General features: G+C 39.5%; 1 protein-coding gene across 1 annotated transcript; it reads right to left on the reverse strand.

Moving 5' to 3' along the window:
* Window positions 1-12: 12 nt before the first annotated feature.
* On the reverse strand, window positions 13-16854 carry plekho2 (pleckstrin homology domain containing O2). Its single transcript, XM_014978715.2, has 7 exons — window positions 16520-16854; window positions 6732-6872; window positions 6495-6617; window positions 4090-4194; window positions 3216-3314; window positions 2288-2539; window positions 13-2154 (listed from the first exon to the last, which is right to left on the reverse strand). The coding sequence occupies exons 1-7, from the start codon at window positions 16526-16528 to the stop codon at window positions 1009-1011; spliced, it is 1875 nt and encodes a 624-aa protein (XP_014834201.1). The 5' UTR covers window positions 16529-16854; the 3' UTR covers window positions 13-1008.
* Between the last annotated feature and the right edge of the window lie 1719 nt (window positions 16855-18573).

Below are 18573 nucleotides of genomic sequence, written 5' to 3' on the forward strand. Positions count from 1 at the left end.
AGACATAAGGAAAAATGTTTCTCCTGGTTTATTTCAGCATTATCAAAAGCTTTTTTTAATCAGTGTACAAAACCATTATTAAAAATATTCTTACATACATATATATGCTGAGACATATTTAAAACAGTTTTCTGGTAAGAAAGTACTGAACAGAAATGTATCTGTTTAGATTATGGCGTAAGAAATTGTTCACAAATTTATTTTTTTATGAAGGACTAAACTGTAAAATGGGTTAAAGTGAGCTTTGCTCTGTGCAAAGTACAATACCAGTACAAAAATATATATTACTGTTAAAAACTGATCCCTTTATGTGAAACAGAAACATCTTTATTTGCATTAATCATGTAGTTAGTCTGAAAACTCCTGAGCTATACAGGTGCATTTTAATTCCACTATCAACAATAAAACATATACTGCAGAAAAATGATCAAGTATATACATCATACACTCCCTCAAATAAACAGCGTATGTATCTGAAAGAAAAGCTAAGGTTCCCAGAGGAAATGATAAAATGTTTCTTAATTTGCTGTTAAAATAAATCTTCTTTTCTTTCAGGTTATGATTTAACAAAACAAACTGAAGCAATAAATGTGCAAAGAATGTTGATTATAAGAAGCTGCATGGGATGCTCTATCTGTTAAACGTGAGATACATTTGCCCACTAAAGGACTACTTCCTCCAACCTGACCTAAGCTAGTTTACCAAACTGTGTTCAGTAAAATACTAACACATCCAGTAAAAACCATCTTTAACTTGTTTTTTTTCCATAAGGCTTTATTTATTTCATATCTAAGTAGACTGAATGAGTTTAACCCAACTTTAGAAAACTGTCAACCAATATTTGAGAGCAAAATATACAAGTCAACCTCAGTTCCATAGAAAGACCAGAGTTTTATGCTCCCAAACCAACTGAACCCTTTTTAAATGTTTTGGGTGACAGTTATTCTCTGATAGGACAGAGAATAACTGTCCAGTCAGTTAATTCCTAGATGACTGGCTGTTACTTATTTACCAGCTCATCCTCTTCTTTGTAATTTTCAATTTCTTGACCTCTCTGAGGACGCAGTCAGCCTTCTGGAGCTTCTCCAGAGCTTTAGCAAGCAGATCCTCTGGCATTACCTCAGCGTAACTTCTCTCCTGAGCCTGACTGAGGAGCTCACTCGTATTTTTCATCTCCAGAGCCACTTCAGTCTCAAGCTTTGTTACAGAATTTTGAAAGGGTGATATGCTCCCTTCATTTTCAGCTTTCCAGGTGGTTTTCAGCTGACCGGAGCCCAGGGAGTCAGACAGTAGATCTCCGATTGATGCAGACCTGGCCTTGATTGACGATTTGAGAGGTTTCTGGAAAGGCTCTGAGCGCCGACAGGGGGTGACATCTGGTTTAACCTGAAGACTGGCTGATGGCCTTAAGTTAACAGAGATTTCCCTTTCACCTTCAGTGCCATCCAACACATCCAGGCCAGCATGGCTTCCATGGAGAGCAGCCGTGGAAGCTGCCAGCGTGTCTTCACTCACCGAGCTTTCACTCTCATCGTCAGAGTGCTGACCACTGTCTACAGATTTCTCCTCAGCCTTCTTTTTCTTCTCTCCTGGCAGGTGGTGGAGAAGCGGACTCAGGTTGAGGGTCTCAGTGAGTGGGTCGTCTGTGCAGACAACTACTGAGGGGACACTCTGCAGTGAAGCCTCCTCTACTTTAAGAGAACGTGCTGAGGTATCAAAAGCAGTGGAGTGTGATCCTTTAGGCTGAGTGACAGTTGACAGGTCTTCTGGCAGAACTTTGGGTTTGTTAGAGGTCATTTTGGGTTCACCATTTTGGACAGTTTCCTCAGACTGGTCTACCTCATCATTGATCATTGCTGTTTCATCCTCACTTTGTTCAGTAGCTGTATCTTGTGTCTGTTGGTTGGGCTCCACAACCATTTGCGAAGGCTTCTTGTCCTTGGACGGAGGTGTTGGGGGGTGGTGGTGGTTTGGTGAGGCTGGTAACACTTCTACAGGGTTGCTCAATGACCCACTGGAGCTGGGCTTATTGGGAGGTGTTGGTGGTGGGTTTGTGCTTTTCTTGTCATCAGTATTCTCATCTTGTAAAATCACCTCCCAAGGTGTAACACTGGGTTTAGATTCTTTTGATGGAGGCATTGGCGGTTTCATGACCTTGAAAAACATGAAATCGGTTTTATAGACCATTATATTCATGTAAATTTACTTTGAGACTATTGTATGTAGTAGTATTATATGGTATAGATATAGAGTACATAGTATTTCTGCATGGAAAAGTTGAACAAACCTTTTCTTCTTCATCTTGTTTATTAGGCTCATTCTCAGGTACAACACTGGATTTAGCCTCCTTGGTGGGAGGCATGGGAGGTTTGATGGCTTTCTTCTCCTCATCTGTCCTCAACACTGATTGTTTCTCTGCAACAGCTGTTTCAGGACTTTCAGTACTGTCTGTTTTAGCAGTATTTGTCCCATTAGGGATCACAGCATCCTCAAGATTAAGATCCAACCGCAGGAGACCATCGGAGGACACCTCTGCCACCTAGAGCAGAACACAATACAAGCTTTAAGAACACTGCAGATTCTAAACTATGTGCTATAAATATTTCCAAAGAGTGAAATATCAGTAAGAAATATCACATTAACCGGCAAATGAATACCTCAATGGTTTCAGAAGCAGAGACATGATTTTTCATTTATTCTGCACAGTGGCACAGTTGGTAGTACTGTCACCATACAGCAAGAAAGTCCGTGGTTTGATTCCTGGCCTAGGGTCTTTCTGCATGGAGTTTGCATGTTCTCCCTGTGCATGCATGGGTTCTCTCTGGGTACTCCGGCTTCCTCCCACAGTGCAGAAACATAACTGTATAAATTCTCCTTAGGTGTGAGTGTGGGCGTGCATGGTTGTTTGTCCTGTCTGTCTCTGTGTTGCCCTGCCTCTCGCCCGTTGACAGCTGAACATAGGCACCAGCACCCCTCCCGACCCCATTGGGATAAGAGTGTAAGAAAATGAATGGCATTTATGTCTTTGGTATATTCTCAGTATGTTAAATAGCTATGCACATGATCAGGGCCAAACCTTTTGGCAGAGACAGAATAATACAGCTATGTGGTCTAAACCTTTTTTTTATTTATGTCTTATGATTCTAGAAAACACTGGATAACATTTGCACATTATGAAAGAGTCAATCTCTACAGTGCGAGTTCAAGATTCATACCTCTTTCATGTGGATCCTGGTTGGTGGGCGCCGGTTGCGGTTTCCTTGAGGTCTTGTTCGGGTAATATGCTCTAAATTACTGCTTTCATCAACTTTCACCTATAATATACATGCCAAATTCTAAATGTTTGAGGACAAATAGAATGTAAATAAAAATATATGTGAATAAGAGCAACAGAGAAGTGGAATAGTGAAGCAACAAGATTCATGGTGGATAAGTTTAAGCAGCAGGGGTCAACGGAGCTGAAGAAGAACGGGAGTTAGGGTGGAGTGGATGGAGACACAGATTTGTGACATAAGAACTAGTGCAAGAACATTTTACTAAAACAAAACAAAACAAATAACAACTAATAGTAAAGTAATAATATTAGCTTTTCTGTAGTAGTAGTAATGGTATATTATTTGATCAGTAATTTTTCCTTTATCATATCAACAACACTACAAGTACCTAAGTACCATACTGGATTCCTCTCCTAATTCTCTTTTTCTTTTTTCTTTTCTCTATTACTGTTGTACAAACATTTCCAACACTTGCATTTGTTATATATCACAATAAAAAAAACCATTTTACTACGTAGTTATTATTAGGAGAGTGTATCCTTCTTTCTGTATCTAGCCAACAGAAATAAGGCAGAAGTGGAGATGCTGTGGTGACAAAATGAACAGGATTTCAAATGATGTGAGAGACAGCTCAGTTGGAGCAGCTTAAGAGGCAAGTTGGAGATGACTGGGCAACAGATGAAGAAGATAGTGTTCATGGAGTAGTTGAGAAGGATATGCGGATAAGTGGAGATGGGGACAGATTATTAAGAGGCGAAGCTAAAAGATAAAGATGGAGGTAATTAAGAATCCCTCAACAGAAATTTCTGTTTACCTCATCAAAGACTTTGTTTTTAGCTCGGCTGATGCAATCACTGAGCGCTTTGATCCAGGCCTCCTTCTCTTCTACAGTCTGAGTCTGGAACTTCACATCATGGATCTGCCAGTGGCATAAAGCAGGCACCTCTTTATATTTAATTCCAAAGCTATTCCACTGTTTCTTAGAAGGGGAATTGGAACTGCACAGCAGCATGGTGTAAGGAACACACTGCTGCAGCTGGAACACTTCCAGGAGGGTTTCTACTGCCACCATTCAGACTCACAACTCAGACGGGTTACCCTGGAGAAATGTACAGGCAGCCAAGTAGCTCTTCACATGCTGATCATTCAGATGAAACAGCAGCAGCCTTGGTTGCATTCACTCACTTTCAATATTCTAGCAAGAACACAAATGAGACAACCAGCTGTATTAAGTTTGATATTTACCATTTTTGCATCTTCATCTGCCGAGCAGGTAACCCAGCAGTCATTAGAAACTACATACTGGCATCATTAATTTGTGGAAAATGCATTTTCAGCAGCCTCTATCCACAACAACTGTTTTTTATTGATCACAAGCTAATTCAGGTTGACACAATTTACATTTATTTGAGATAACGGAGAATATGGAGCTGCCCAATGGGTCAGACGTGCAGCAACACACACTCTGATTGCGTCAATCAGATATTCGACTAAGTTTGGATTGTTGGGTCCAGCCATGGGATGAAACACAGACTGAACTACACAGAGAACAAACAAGACTGATAAAAAACAAACTCTGGATCCTTTTCATGAAGGAGGAATCACATGAATGATGATGTCATATGTGATGCCTTTCTCTTTGCCTGCAGCTCTCCACCGGCTGCATTGGGAGGACACACCCAGAATATCTTGATCTTACTGCCTGAGTAAAAACACTGGCTGTGTAAAATCAGATGAATCTTGGCAAAAAATATTCTCTGAGAAAAGATAGGTTATCTCTAATCCCAAAGGACTTTTCCTTCCACTACCTGAAGAAAACGCCATGTGAAGCTACTGATCTCACTGTGCTCCTGTTCATCACAAGGGTTCACTTTAAGAAGTTGTGTCTGGGCAGAGTACATTAGTTTAGGATAAAACCGGTTATTATTTCATTGTGCTTTGCTATGTTTTGATGTTGAAGCTGTATCTCCAGGTGTAGCTGAGGCTGCCGGTGGTTCCAGCTTTAGCTCAGCGATTGGCTTGACAACAGATAATTCAGTGATGTCAGATTGTTCCATTTTATCTATGCTTTCCCTTCCTCTCTTCTCAACCTGTATAACAAACATTTAATAAAATCAATTAAATGTTGATTTGTTAAATGTTTTCCCAAACTTAAAACTTCTCCAGGTCTGTGAGGAGGAGAATACTCTCCAAACCATATTTAATGCAATATACAAAAAATGAGAGGACAATATGACAACAGGGATGAACAATGGTTATCGTAAAGACAAAAAGAAATTAATTAATTAAAAAATGAAACATTCATAGGTTTTAACATCTTTCTATATTTATTTTGGCTATTTCCAATAGGGTAAAAATGAAATTTGGTGAATTTTCAAAATAATATAATTAAATAAGTTTTAAACACAGCAACACAGAGTTAGAGGTGACCTAGATGTTGTTGATTAGATGAGAATAAATGTATTTTCTTTAAAGACTAAACTCTAACTTAGGGCAAAAGAACTGAGAATTGACTTAGACTTGGACGAAATGACTTGTCAAATATATTTAGCCATTGATAATTGAACATTTGAATATGTTGAATTATTCAAATGTTCAATAATTTTTTGTAACACTATATCTTTAAGTTAGAAATTCTTTACAACTTAAAAATATAAAGACTTTATATCTTTAATTTAATGAAATAAAATGTTGAACGATGTCATAATTTACAAACTGTTGCAGTTATTACAATTGTCACATCCATTTTAAATCTCAATACATCATTGTTGTTTCTGTCTGATAGTTGACTGTTATTTTTCTAACAGTCAACTATCAGCTGACTGATGATGCTTCAGTTTATCACCATACACTAAATACCATGAACCAATACAGATCGTCATCAACTATTGGTGAAAAGGCCTACACAACACTGAAGCAACACTGAAGCAACACTGAAGCAGTTGCAGGAATTTGACAGTAATTCCATGTTTTCTTAATATGTCTGGACTAAGTTACTAGATAGAATCAGTTTCTTAAAAAGTAAATATGGACGCACCACCAAAATTTCCTCACCTAAGTTTTTGGAACAGAATTCAAACTGGATGCTTTAAATATGCCACACCCAGTGGAAATAACCTACACAACACAAGAACTGATTACCATGGTAACTGGTGCTCTGAAATAAATGAACCGGACTTTCTTCCATTGAACATCCTGTTAAAGCGTGTCTTAACTCACCTTGTTTCCAGACTTTGGAGACCGTATCAGAACCAGTCTATGCTTCTTCTTGAAGGGACTCTTCAATTCATGGCATGTTTCATAGTTTTCCAAGTCCAGCCGCTCCAGGCAGTTCTGCAGATCCTGGAAAACAAAGTAAAGTTCTGTATTTACCAATCTGGAGCAAGGTCACCCAAAGCATAATGACATCTTTGGGGTCATGTGACAACACTGAAGCAGGCCTCTGCTGTATTGTACCTCATTTTCATACACTACAACCTCGGTCTTCTCCACATGAAGGTAGCGGTCTTTGTAGCTCGTCAGCAGGCGGCCATGGGCCTTCTTCACCCAGCCAGCCTTACTCAGGAACTTTGGCTTATTTTGCTGGGCAGTGTCCTCCTTTGATACAGAGAAAGGAAGTCACACATAGACATCAGCAGAGTGCAAATGCAGCTAAACATAGAGGCAGAACACACTCTATTCCTGTTGTGTGACTAAAGAGCTGAATATTTCACAATTAAATCAACCCCTTACAACTGCACTTTTGGTTTGCTCCAGGTTTCAAGCATGAACCTCTTGGATTTCCTAGACCCAACCTGGAGGATCTGCATGTTAGAAAATGGAAACTATTATTTAAAACCATTGTTGATACACCTGTGACAGTGAGTTACAGTTAAACTCAGATTAATGCCAAAACTGTATTGGCAAGACTGCTTAAGACTGTTTATGTCAATTATGATTTCAGATGCAAACAACAAAATTATGAAGTAAATGACCTAAAAAAAAATAAAAAATACAGTTCCAGTCAGAATACTCTTGATGACAAAGAGTATTAACACTAGCTAATGGTTGCATTCCAAGCTGGTAAATAACAGAATGACTGGACAAACTGAACACATTTACAGTTGTGTTAGTGGCTTGATGTGCTCCAATGTGTGGGCCTCTATTAGCTTTGTATCTCCATCTATGTTTATTAAGCAATGCTGTTATAAGTACTTGTGAGCAGCAAATATCTGTTAGTAACTATGCAATGCTGTGGTTTAGCCACATGCTGACAAACCTTCTCAGGAAATGAAATGTAGTGTCTCCTGTACACCACTATCTAAGTCTTGCTTCTCCTTTAGGAACCTCCACAGGGTATATATCTTTTTGGAATTAGGTGGGAGGTCGTTTTACAATTTTCCACTTTTACTGTAAGTGTGAGTGTTCCTCAGTGTGGTGAACAGCAGTGCAGCCGCTGTAGAGAGCGACACCAAGTGGGGAGGAGAGGCATCCCAAAGCTAGAGATGAAGGATCCAGAAGAGCTCCGGTCAGTAAAGAAGGACCCACTGCTTCAGTCCTGGACATGCTGACCATGCATCCTACTGAGTCAACATAGGAAACACAGTGGTGCAGGAACAGCAACCATTAGTCAAACTCTGGCTAATTACCAAAACTCTTCAGAGTGATAACACACACACACGCATGCACGCACACACACACACACACACATTTCTGGTCAAACATAGGAAGTCCACTCTACGCTCAAGCATTAACCAACCTCTAGATATACAGCCGGCCACAGATGTTTTTCTGTCTTGTCTGTGGTGTTTGGTGAGCACTAAAACGAGCGCCGAAGCAGTTGTGCAATGAAACCGTGAAGCAAATCTAACTGGTGTAAGCCTTTCTAAAGGAGGAGTGAACAGAGAGCAGGTTTCAGCACCAGACATGTGTTTCTAATGAAGGTTTAGGTCAGCGAACATCTGGAGCTCATTGATCCTCCTGCTGACCTGCTCAGCTCACTGCAGCAGACTCCCCTCCAGAATGGCTTGAAGTGTTGAGAAGCCTCACCAATAATGCTGGTAAAATGTTAATAACATCATGAGGAACACAAGCTGCTGGTCATCTAGGAGTTTTGACAAGCTTCAGATGCAGTAAAAACTGAAAAGAAATAATGTCAACAATGCGTTTTAAATGTATGGATATGTAGGCTACATCAAGAACCAGATTTTACAACAATCTACTCTTTTAGTTACACTAAAAACATGGCAAAATGAGATTGAAGTTAATGGCTAATAACCAGAAATAGAGTGCCTATCCATTCATAATTTTCTATAAACTAACCCTATGCTTAAAAATGTTTTGTTTTTCTACTCATTTTCTGTTACCATCAAGTTCACACATCTGGTGTTGTCTTATTTCAACAAATGAACACAGAATGTCTTAAACCATTGACCAATCACTTCTTGGATGTCTGTTTGTAGATGAGGACCTGCAGAATAATACAAAGCTGGTGGCTGTATTACACTTGCCACTGGGTGTCCATCATGATACAGAGTGGACCTCCACAGGAACAGAAGGAGGGTAACACCTGGACAAGTCACCAGCCTATCAACAACAGCAACCCTGCTGGCAGACACCTGGCAGAAATCTGACCAATTAACCCAAAATGACAGTAACAGAACCCATGCATGTACAGAAAAAACATGCAAACCCCGAGGCTGTCAGGCAGGATTTAAACACTAGACCTATAGGTTACAACACTGACAACTGTTCCAGTATTTTAATAGAAACACAACAGAACATTCATAAAGTGGAAAGATGCTAAACTGATTTTTTTATACTGACTTCCTGTTTTGTAGAGATGTTACAGTTCATCTTTCAGATCAACTTCCTGCTTTGTGTTAGTGATGTGTATTGTGTATTAATGTAGCCAAATGTTCAGCAATGAACACTAAACAATCCAGAGAGATTCAACATGGCTCCCAGTCAAAGAAAAGACACTGAGGTCACCAGAAATGATGCTCAACCCACACACAATATAAAGAAATAGAATGCATCATCGAAAATGTCCCTTTCATTGGCAATGAAACCGTGTGTGTGTGCGTGCATGTGGGTGTGTGTGTGGGTGTGTGTGAAATATGGCCTCGGTCTCTTCCTGACCAGTAAAACTTTGTGACGTGGTCAAATATTTAAAGCAAAAGCACTAACCTCATCAGGTGCTTGGTGTTGTGGTTTGTCACAGATCAACTAGTCAGGAAGGAAATCTATTTTTGGAACAGTGCAACATCAGTGAAGAAACATTTACGAAGAGCAACGGTGCACTGTGGGCACTGATCGTCCCTCCCAAACATCCTGGTAAAGGCTGTAGTTCTTTAGTCACCTGACTGAGATGGGAACTGAATCTAATGATGGGATGAATGAGGCTGGATGATGGCCTGGTTGTGTTGGTGACAAATAGAGACGCTTTCAGTCAGCTGATAGGAACCAGCAATGTCCAGATGACAAACGGAAGCATGTCCAGTCAGCAGAGTTGCAAAGTAACTAGTTACATTTACTCAGTTAAGTTTATGTGAGTAAGTTTTTGGGGAAAAATGTACTTTTAGGAGTATTTTTACTACGCTGTACTTATCACTTTTACTTAAGTAAAATTATTACGAAGTATCGCTATTTTTACTTGAGTAAAATGATCCAACTGTAACTTCACTGAATGAAAAACAAGCTTGTTCTAACCAAAGATTCACCTGACACAGATATATACCTGCAAGTTTTGTTAGTTTTTTTCTTTGTTTTAAAGAAATGGTTTTGGAAAAATGTTTCTTTTGCCTAATTTAGTTATTTTGTAATTATGTTATTTATATTTATTTTTATTTCTGTCCTGATGATGTAATTTTTAAACATTAAATAACTGATGTTTTGATAATTTACTCTTTACTTGAATTGACTATTTGCCAAATACTTTTCTTACTCTTACATCAGTAATTACTTAAGTAAAAATATGCTGAAGTAGTGCTACTCTTACTTGAGTATAATCTTTGGTTCCTCTACTCTCCTATGCCAGTCAGGGTACGCCTGACAACATCAGTAACTTTTTAACCATATTTAGATGTTTTTCTGATGCCATAAGCATTTTGAAGGTACCGTACATGTAAGCACCAGGCAGTGGGAGGCAGCATGCACAGCTGAGTCTTAGTGAGCACATCAGATATTCTGTAACTCATCCAAGGTGGCTTAGCGGTGGTGAAAGGGTGTGGGGGCAGGGGTTGGGGGGGTTGGTGGAGTGACTGTCAAACGACCTTGAGGTTATCAATGCAGGAATCCAACAAAGCAAGAGCAAGCTCACAGAAAGCCTCCACTGAACTTCTTTTCAGACCCAAACTTCATGACAGACAAACAGGAAAGAGAACAGAGGTGTCAAAGGTCAGCACAATGCTGAGTTCATCAGGAACATGAAAACCAGCGAATGACATCATAACCACTGGCTTCAGTTACTGGAGCAGAAAGAGAACCACCGGAAGCTGACTGGCTCAAATCCAATCATATTCCAAAACATTGTGTTAATAATCCCTGAGGTTCTTCAGAGAGAGAAGGTTCTGGGTTGGTTCTGTCCTCACAGCTGTGAGTTTTCAGCTGTGACTGCACTGAAAAAACACAAAAACACACCAAATACTTTTGGTCTAGTCTCTGGTGCAATGTCATAGTGCATGTGAAAAAAGAAAAATTAACTTACAAGTAACTTTTCAGCAAAAAGAAAAAAAAAAAAGAGTAGCAATTCTGCAGATTCCACATTTTCACTTAAAAGATTTTCCCATGTTATAACTTTAATAATCTGCCAGTGGAACTAGAACAACTTGTTTTATAAATTTTAAGGAATTGTTGACTTAAAACAACAATTTTTAAGTTATTTGTTGTTTTGACTTAAAAACAAGAATTGTTTTTAACAATGTCAACAAGAGTTGCTGACATTGTTGTTGACTTAAAACAACAATAAAAGTTGTTGTTTTAAGTCAAGAACAAGGAATTGTTAGAAGTACCGTTCTTGCTGGAATATTACTTATAAGTTATTTCAGTTTTATTTCAAATATTAACACTAAAAATTCGACAAAAATACTTGGATCTCCAGTAGCAATTAGCCCTCCAACGAATATGAAGAGGCCTCTAATTGAAGACTGTTGCAGTATGACAGTCTCGTGACCTTCATGTCATGCAAGCAGCTAAGTACCCTGGCAACAGAGACGATATTCCACAGTAACATGTCCTGGATGACATCATCAGTCGTTGACAGCTCTGGATCGAGGAGTTGGTCTGAACCTCCTCCTTTTCTCGCTCTGGTCCAGGACCAGTTCCTTTTCAGTTCCTCTGAGATTTGGCATTACCGTTCAAGAAAGATTTAAGCTTTTGAAATGCTAATAAGCTTCTCCAGTTGAAAAAAGACATGCCTTGTTGCATGGTTACACATCATAAAATTCCCCAAGAATAAAAAAAAGCAAAAATCCTTCCAGCTGTACAGAAGGAATAACTGTCCAAACAAAACAATGCCTCAGCCAAAACCAAAGTCTTGAAAAAGAACGAATCAGAGCGAACCTGTAAAAGACGCTGCAACCTGCTGCCCATATGAGCAATGCCATTCAAAATCTAGAAAATGTTTTATAAACCCTGTTCAGCATGACGTCACACACGCAAGATCCCGCCAACATCACACTGCTGGAGGGCAAAAGTTGATAGCTGACAATGATTAGTATTGTTTTAGCTGTTAAATTGTCAATATGCCTAATATATAAAAGAAAATGAGACGCAGTGCTAATAATTGTAGACAACTAACTAGGTCAGAAAAAATCTTTTTCTTTTAAGAAAAAATAGCAAGGGAGACAGTGGGTCAGTCATTTCACTTTGATAACTGTAACATGTAGATGTGATGTGGCATTTGCTGTGTTTTGGTACAGTTAAATAAAAACGGCAACCCACTGTTCTTATTTTTTTTTTCTTTAATTATGTAATGCACCTTGAAATGCCTTGCTGCTGAAATGTTCTATGCAAATGAAATTTGATTGATTGATTGATTGATTGACATACCAACTCCAACAGATCATCAGTTGTGTTGTGTTAATTAGCTAATAGCAGCGATCACTTATTAATAATCATAAAATAAACATCAAGTCTAAAAACATAATACTGTAACGGACTGAATGGTCCGTTCTTTGTGTGGGAAATGTTTGCATGTTTTTTGGTATTGAGTTGTTATAGCAACAAGTCTGAGTGTTACGTAGCCAACACAGAAAACGAGAAAAAAATAATACAAATGATTTTGAGTAATTCTTCAACAGTTTTTTATGTGTTATTTTTCCTTTTGATGTGACGCACTGCCTGAATGAATAATAGCTACATCTCCAGGTTTCATTTAGTTAACTGAACTGTTCTACCACGGCAGAGCGGCTATGGATGGCATGGAAAAGCTTAGTCTTTTTGCCCTCCGTTGTTGTGTACATGCGCAAAATTTCCAGATTTAAACATTAACATGCAAGTGGTCACTATTATTCAGTCAAAATGCAAGTGTTTATTTTTAATGAGTGATTTCTGTTAGCAAAATATATTATGAAATATTGTGAGGCTCCTTTTGGTTCTAAATCAACTATCACAACATATTGCTGTTACAAACTATATTATAAGCATAAATAAATAAAAACTGAACTTTACACTGTCAGAGTTTAATAATAAGTACTCTTTGTTGACCTGGCCTAAAGTGGAACAAGCTTGATTTGATCTGTCGAATATTTATAGATAGGTAAGCACTGGGGCAGAAAGCAGCATGTTGGTTTCACCGGTGCTCCATAAACACATCTATGAAACACTTCTTAAAAAGATCTCATCTCTGTGTTGATGTTGCAGGAGGAGCCAAACAGGAGGTTGGAAAAGGTATAACTAGCAATAACTATCTCACTGGTGATTTTATTTAAAACTGTTTTTTCATAATGTATTTTCCCACACTGGATGGGAGCACTGTAATTAAAGGTTTAGGTGACAAGTTTTTCAGTGTCTGATTATTCTACAGCAATCCAAAACCTATTTCTTTTAGTATTTTGTATTTTCTAACAAATCTTTACCAGGAGATCTGTGTTTTCAGCACTCGAGCTGCTGATCACTGTTCAGAAATTATCAAGGGACATTTGTATCACTAATTAACTGGTGTATTCATATTTCAGCGTTTAACTCTCCATCAACTAAACATTACAGGAACTAAAGCATCCTTTCATGCACCATTCAACCCAGGGCTAGAATCAGAAACTCTGACCCAGATCTTTCATGTTGCTCATCCTCTTGTTTTCCCCAGAAACTGGAAGCAGAGTCTCAGCCAGACCACTTGCACACACACTTCCTTTGTGCGGTAGAGGCTGATCCCAAGAGAGGGTTAATTGTTTTCTGGCCAACACATAGAGTGGCAGTCTGTTGGCTCTTTCCTAACGAGTGAGGCAGACACGTCACACCATGCACTGCAGGTCAGCGCGCTGCAGAGACGAGACAAAGAGCACCCTGGAAGGGTCGCATCGCATTTGGTGGGAAAAGTTAAAGCAGAGTTGGGGGAAAAGGGAACCACCACAGTGATCAGTTAGAACTTGCCACATTCCAAAGATCAATCAAGTGTTATGGAGACATGCACTGAATGTTGAATAGTCCAACATTCAAATCATAACAGCCTCAAAGTGAGAAGCCAAGATATTAATAAATGTATGAGAACTTCTGGGTAAAAACACACTTCCAAATCAATGTTCCTCTTCTTCAGAACCAACATACCTCTGTCACTAGTTCCTTTTCACACAGTTTCAATTCAGGCTATTTTCATTTTTATTCATTCTGTTTGGAATGTGTTGCTGGGTTTTAGATTATTATCCAGCTGTCAACCCAGTTTGGGCCGAGTTTCAGCTGTTAGGTTCTGTTTCTGCACAAACAGGCCGAGATCATCAGCCCTCCACCTCTATGCTTCACAAGGTGTTTTTGCTGATGTGCATTGTCTGCCTGTGCAGTGAGTTCAGTTCTCTCTACTCTGGTACCGTCTGTCCAAACCTCACTGTTCGATATGTCATGTGTCTCAGTGCTGCTGTCATGTTCTTTTTAAAGAGACCAGAGCAGAAATATGGGTTCAGGCTTTTTCTGATACTATTTTGAACTTCTTTAAGTTCAAGATACATGTAATGTTAATTACATTAATGCATTAATGTTAATTACACTACATGTGATTAACTCTCAGGTTCCCTCTGAGTGGGAACCTCTCAGAGGGAACATCAAGGTTTTTTAAAAATCATTTCTTTAACTTTTCTAGAACAGTCACTCCTGGGAAGATTTGTAGCTATCTTGAATGTTTCCAACTTGTTACTAATCTTCCTTGAAATTAGAATATAAAACTCAAAAATGTTTGGAAATGGCTTTATTGTCTTTCTCAGAACGAAGAGCAGCCTTTCAAAATGTCGTGTCTACGCCTCTGTGCTCAAGATCAAAACTGTTCAAACTTTTTACCACAGAGGCTAAAATTGTGAAGCAAAAGTTTTTTTTAATGTATTAAAGGACAAAAACAATTTGACTGTAATATTTTTAATTTTTTACCTGCTCGACAATAAACTAAATAAGCAATTTTTAAGGAAATATGTCAAGTCTTATGATTTACAGAATCAGAAAGTTTTAGAAAAAGACAAAAAAATATTGTCAATATTTACCTGTTCTTTCTCAGGAACACGTAAATAAACGTGCTTTATTTTGCCAAGTTCATTAGATGCTTGAGCCCAAATAACCGAATGTTTGTGGTTTTATTTAATATCACATTAAACTGAAAGCAAAAGCTAGGGTGAATAATGGATGCATAGCTTTTGTTTTCATTTTAGGAGCGTCTTAATTACTTTGTAAAAGTATTTTGAAACACCTGGCCTTATTTAAAATTTCACCCCAATTAAAAATAAAGGTATGTCTGTAGAGCACCAAATCTGAGCTATTCTTGAATTGTTCTCCACGGGCCGCAAAACAATCATTCTGAGGATCATGAATGGTCCCTTAGCCACAAGTTGGACACACCTGCTCTAAATAGAACCTCTCCTTTTATAGAGGTGTTTATGCCTACTGCTGATCATTTGATCAGTTCATCAGAACAAAATGCCCGAGTCACATTAGGGTGGGGCTAGTTTTCCCCAGTTTTCTTGCTGATATTTTCATTTCTGTCGAATGGCTTTTAAGCTACCAGATAAAATGTAACTGTCACCATTCAGTCCTTGCTAGCACAGCAGTGTGAATAACAGAAGATAGTTGCACAAGAAATATGCCTTGGTTTGAATGTGGGAGCTCCATGTTGCTGGAGTTGGTTTCTGTCTGTACTTTTCATCTCAGGGTGTGGTTCTGCACATGAAAGTGGATGAAAACAGCCCCCTGCATGTGCTAAATGAACCTAGTACGTCGCTGCATGACTTCCCGTTTTTAATAAGTTGCTTCCTCAAAATGTCAGGTTGCTGTGTGGCCTGCAGCTCATCAGTTTCTATTCAACAGAACAAACCCATAAGTTCTCTGCTCTTCTGCAGATATCGTCTAAAAACACGTCAAATCTCAGTTTGGCTGTTCTTTAATAAAACACCGAACTTTATTTAAAAACTTGTCCAACTCTTCCGGATAAGTGCTTATCATCACGGTCTCTGATAAAGGGTAATCTAGGAAGTATTTGGCACCAACTTTAACCGAGTTTCCCCATCTTGTGCAGGAACAGAACTTCCCCTAAGTTCACCTGATGAAATGAATCGTTGGGCTTTGAAAATGGCAGTTTGCATGCCCACTCAATCGGAGTTTAACTGGAGCTGAAAGTGCTGCAGTCCTCTGAGTTTGAAAAGATTCTAGTTTCTGATCCAGGTGTTCAGTTTTTCCATTCTCACACGGCGACACTGTAAAAATGCTCGCTTTTTAAACGGACATTCCTCCGATCCTGCTGCCTGTCTGGAAGTTTACCAGCGAACTGATGCGACAGGTTGACAGGCGGGCATCTGCCTCTGTGGCACAAAGTGAGTCGGTTTAAATAGAGGAAACAACACTGGGATACATGGTTCCTATTAGAATTCACTTCTCTGGGCCCCAACTTTACAGCTACAAGTTGGTCGCGCCCTGATGTATGTGCGTGTGTATGTGTGTGTCTAACTTTTGACGTGTCCATCATCCCAACACGAATTCTTTCAAATCTCTCCAAAGTGCGTCAAAGTCTCAGTCCGGATGATTACACGCAAAAGCAGCGAGAACACTACATGGCAGAGGACGCGAGTACTCACATCTTCCATGATAAAGCAGCAGGGTCCGTTATGTGGCTGCAGACTAGCCCAAAAATCACACGACGTCGCTCTCAGTGTCCTGCTCAGAAACGCTGTGAAACGGTTGCCTGCTGGTGAGCAGCTGACACATTTCCAGCAGTAGTCGTAAATGCTGAAAAGAGGGAACTGTGCAGCCTCTGACACCAAGGGTCGCTTCGTTTTCCTCTTTTGCCTCGGAGAAAAAAGTTTCAAGAAAGAAGTTTGGTTTCCGGTTCAAGTCCCGTTTTTACGCTCGTGAATCTGTGAGGAGGGGCAACATGGCCAGCAGCCTGTATCTGGTTGCTAGGGCACCCCGTCCCATCGCAGCACGTTTACTGCTGTTTCCTTTCTCATCTATATGAACGACGGCTTGATTATTTCTGATAACAGCCATAGCAACAGCACCAACCACCAGGAACTTTCTAGAAAACACTCCTATCAAAAATAGCCTACTTGCTAATATATATATATATATATATATATATATATATATATATATATATATATATATATATATATATATATATATATATATATATATATATATATATATAGAAGTCTGTATTTTAATAATATCTACAAGATGAAGATATATGGAAGATAATAACATAAGATGAAACGTTATTAGCTTTGGTTTAATTAACTTCCTGGTAGGAGTGACTGGCCTCGACATAAAAAATGTGTTACTTAACCAATCAGTTATTCCGTTTAACACATGCAGCTTTTACATATTACAGAGACCAGCATGTGCTAACCAGGTTTTATCCTTTCATAAATGGAACAAAATGCAGATTAGAAAAATAAAGCTTGAAAGCAACAAAGTAATGTTAGCTAAAATTATTTGATTACTTTATGGTCTGTAGAAATATGATTAATTAAAAATGCTTTTTGCGTCTTCCCATTGTAACATAACCACTATGTTTGTTTTTTTCTATATAAAATACATTTAAGAGAAAATGTAACAGTGATTTGGATAACGGTTGCTGTTATTTCTGAATGTAGTGGTATAGAAATGTATGTAATTCTACAAATAGTTTCCAGGTGAGGAGTTCCGGTTCTTAGGTGGGCGTGGTGTATATAAGGGAGCTGCAGCGCTCATTCAGCATGTGTCGTCTTTGTGCTCCCACTGTGTGGTTTGTGTCCGGTGGAATCTGGCAGCGGAAAGCAACAAATTGCTGGCTGGTGCATGTTGTGCTGACGATCTGGTGGTAAAACGCCTCAGCGCTGCGCTCCTCTTCCTCGGTCTGTGTGTGTGTGTGCGTGTTTGTGGATCGGCAGTCCCCACAGTTGGACCATTGCTGCTCTGTCTACGTTCGTTTCCCGGATCTGCTCTGTCTACGTTCGTTTCCCGGATCTGCTCTGTCTACGTTCGTTTCCCGGATCTGCTCTGTCTACGTTCGTTTCCCGGATCTGCTCTGTCTACGTTCGTTTCCCGGATCTGCTCTGTCTACGTTCGTTTCCCGGATCTGCTCTGTCTACGTTCGTTTCCCGGATCTGCTCTGTCTACGTTCGTTTCCCGGATCTGCTCTGTCTACGTTCGTTTTCCGGACCTGCTCTGCTCCTGTCTACGTTTATCTCCCGGATTTCGGCACAATTGTTTTTAAAGTTGGACTGTGGCGTTATCCGCCCTCATTAAAGCGGTGTTTGGGGTGTGGCGTCAGCGCGCCCATTTCACCTCTCGCTGCGGTGCGGCAAGAGGACCACGCCTGGGCCTGATGTTTTAACTTGTATTATCTGTTTTCTATTTCTTTTACTTATTTTGTCTACAGCCCTTTTTTTTGTTCTTTATTTAGTCAGGGCTGATATTATTCTTTTTGAGATTATTATATTGGTTAACTGTCTGTTTTTGTTTGCAGTTGCTGAGGCCCGGTGGCGGTGTTGGTGTGGTGACGGTGTCCTCCTCGTCTGTGTGCTGTGATTTTTGAGTTTGGGGTGTCTCACTGCGTCTGGTGTTAAAAGGTTTTTTTTTGGTTTGCTGTGTTTGGTGGAGGTCGTCCCCATAGCGCCCCCTCCGGCCGGTAACCTCAGCTGCTGCA

This window comes from Poecilia mexicana, unplaced genomic scaffold, assembly GCF_051168715.1.
Source record: "Poecilia mexicana isolate PSO_F unplaced genomic scaffold, ASM5116871v1 scaffold_3, whole genome shotgun sequence".
In the NCBI taxonomy this organism is placed as follows: domain Eukaryota; kingdom Metazoa; phylum Chordata; class Actinopteri; order Cyprinodontiformes; family Poeciliidae; genus Poecilia; species Poecilia mexicana.

What these genes read in the sequence shown, in the direction of transcription:
- plekho2 (XM_014978715.2), bottom strand. An exon ending in TTGTAGTGTATGAAAATGAG is followed by an intron (nt 6,618 to 6,731) that starts GTACAATACAGC and finishes TTTGTTTTCCAG; the next exon opens with GATCTGCAGAACTGCCTGGA. An exon ending in CCAGGATCCACATGAAAGAG is followed by an intron (nt 2,540 to 3,215) that starts GTATGAATCTTG and finishes GTTCTGCTCTAG; the next exon opens with GTGGCAGAGGTGTCCTCCGA.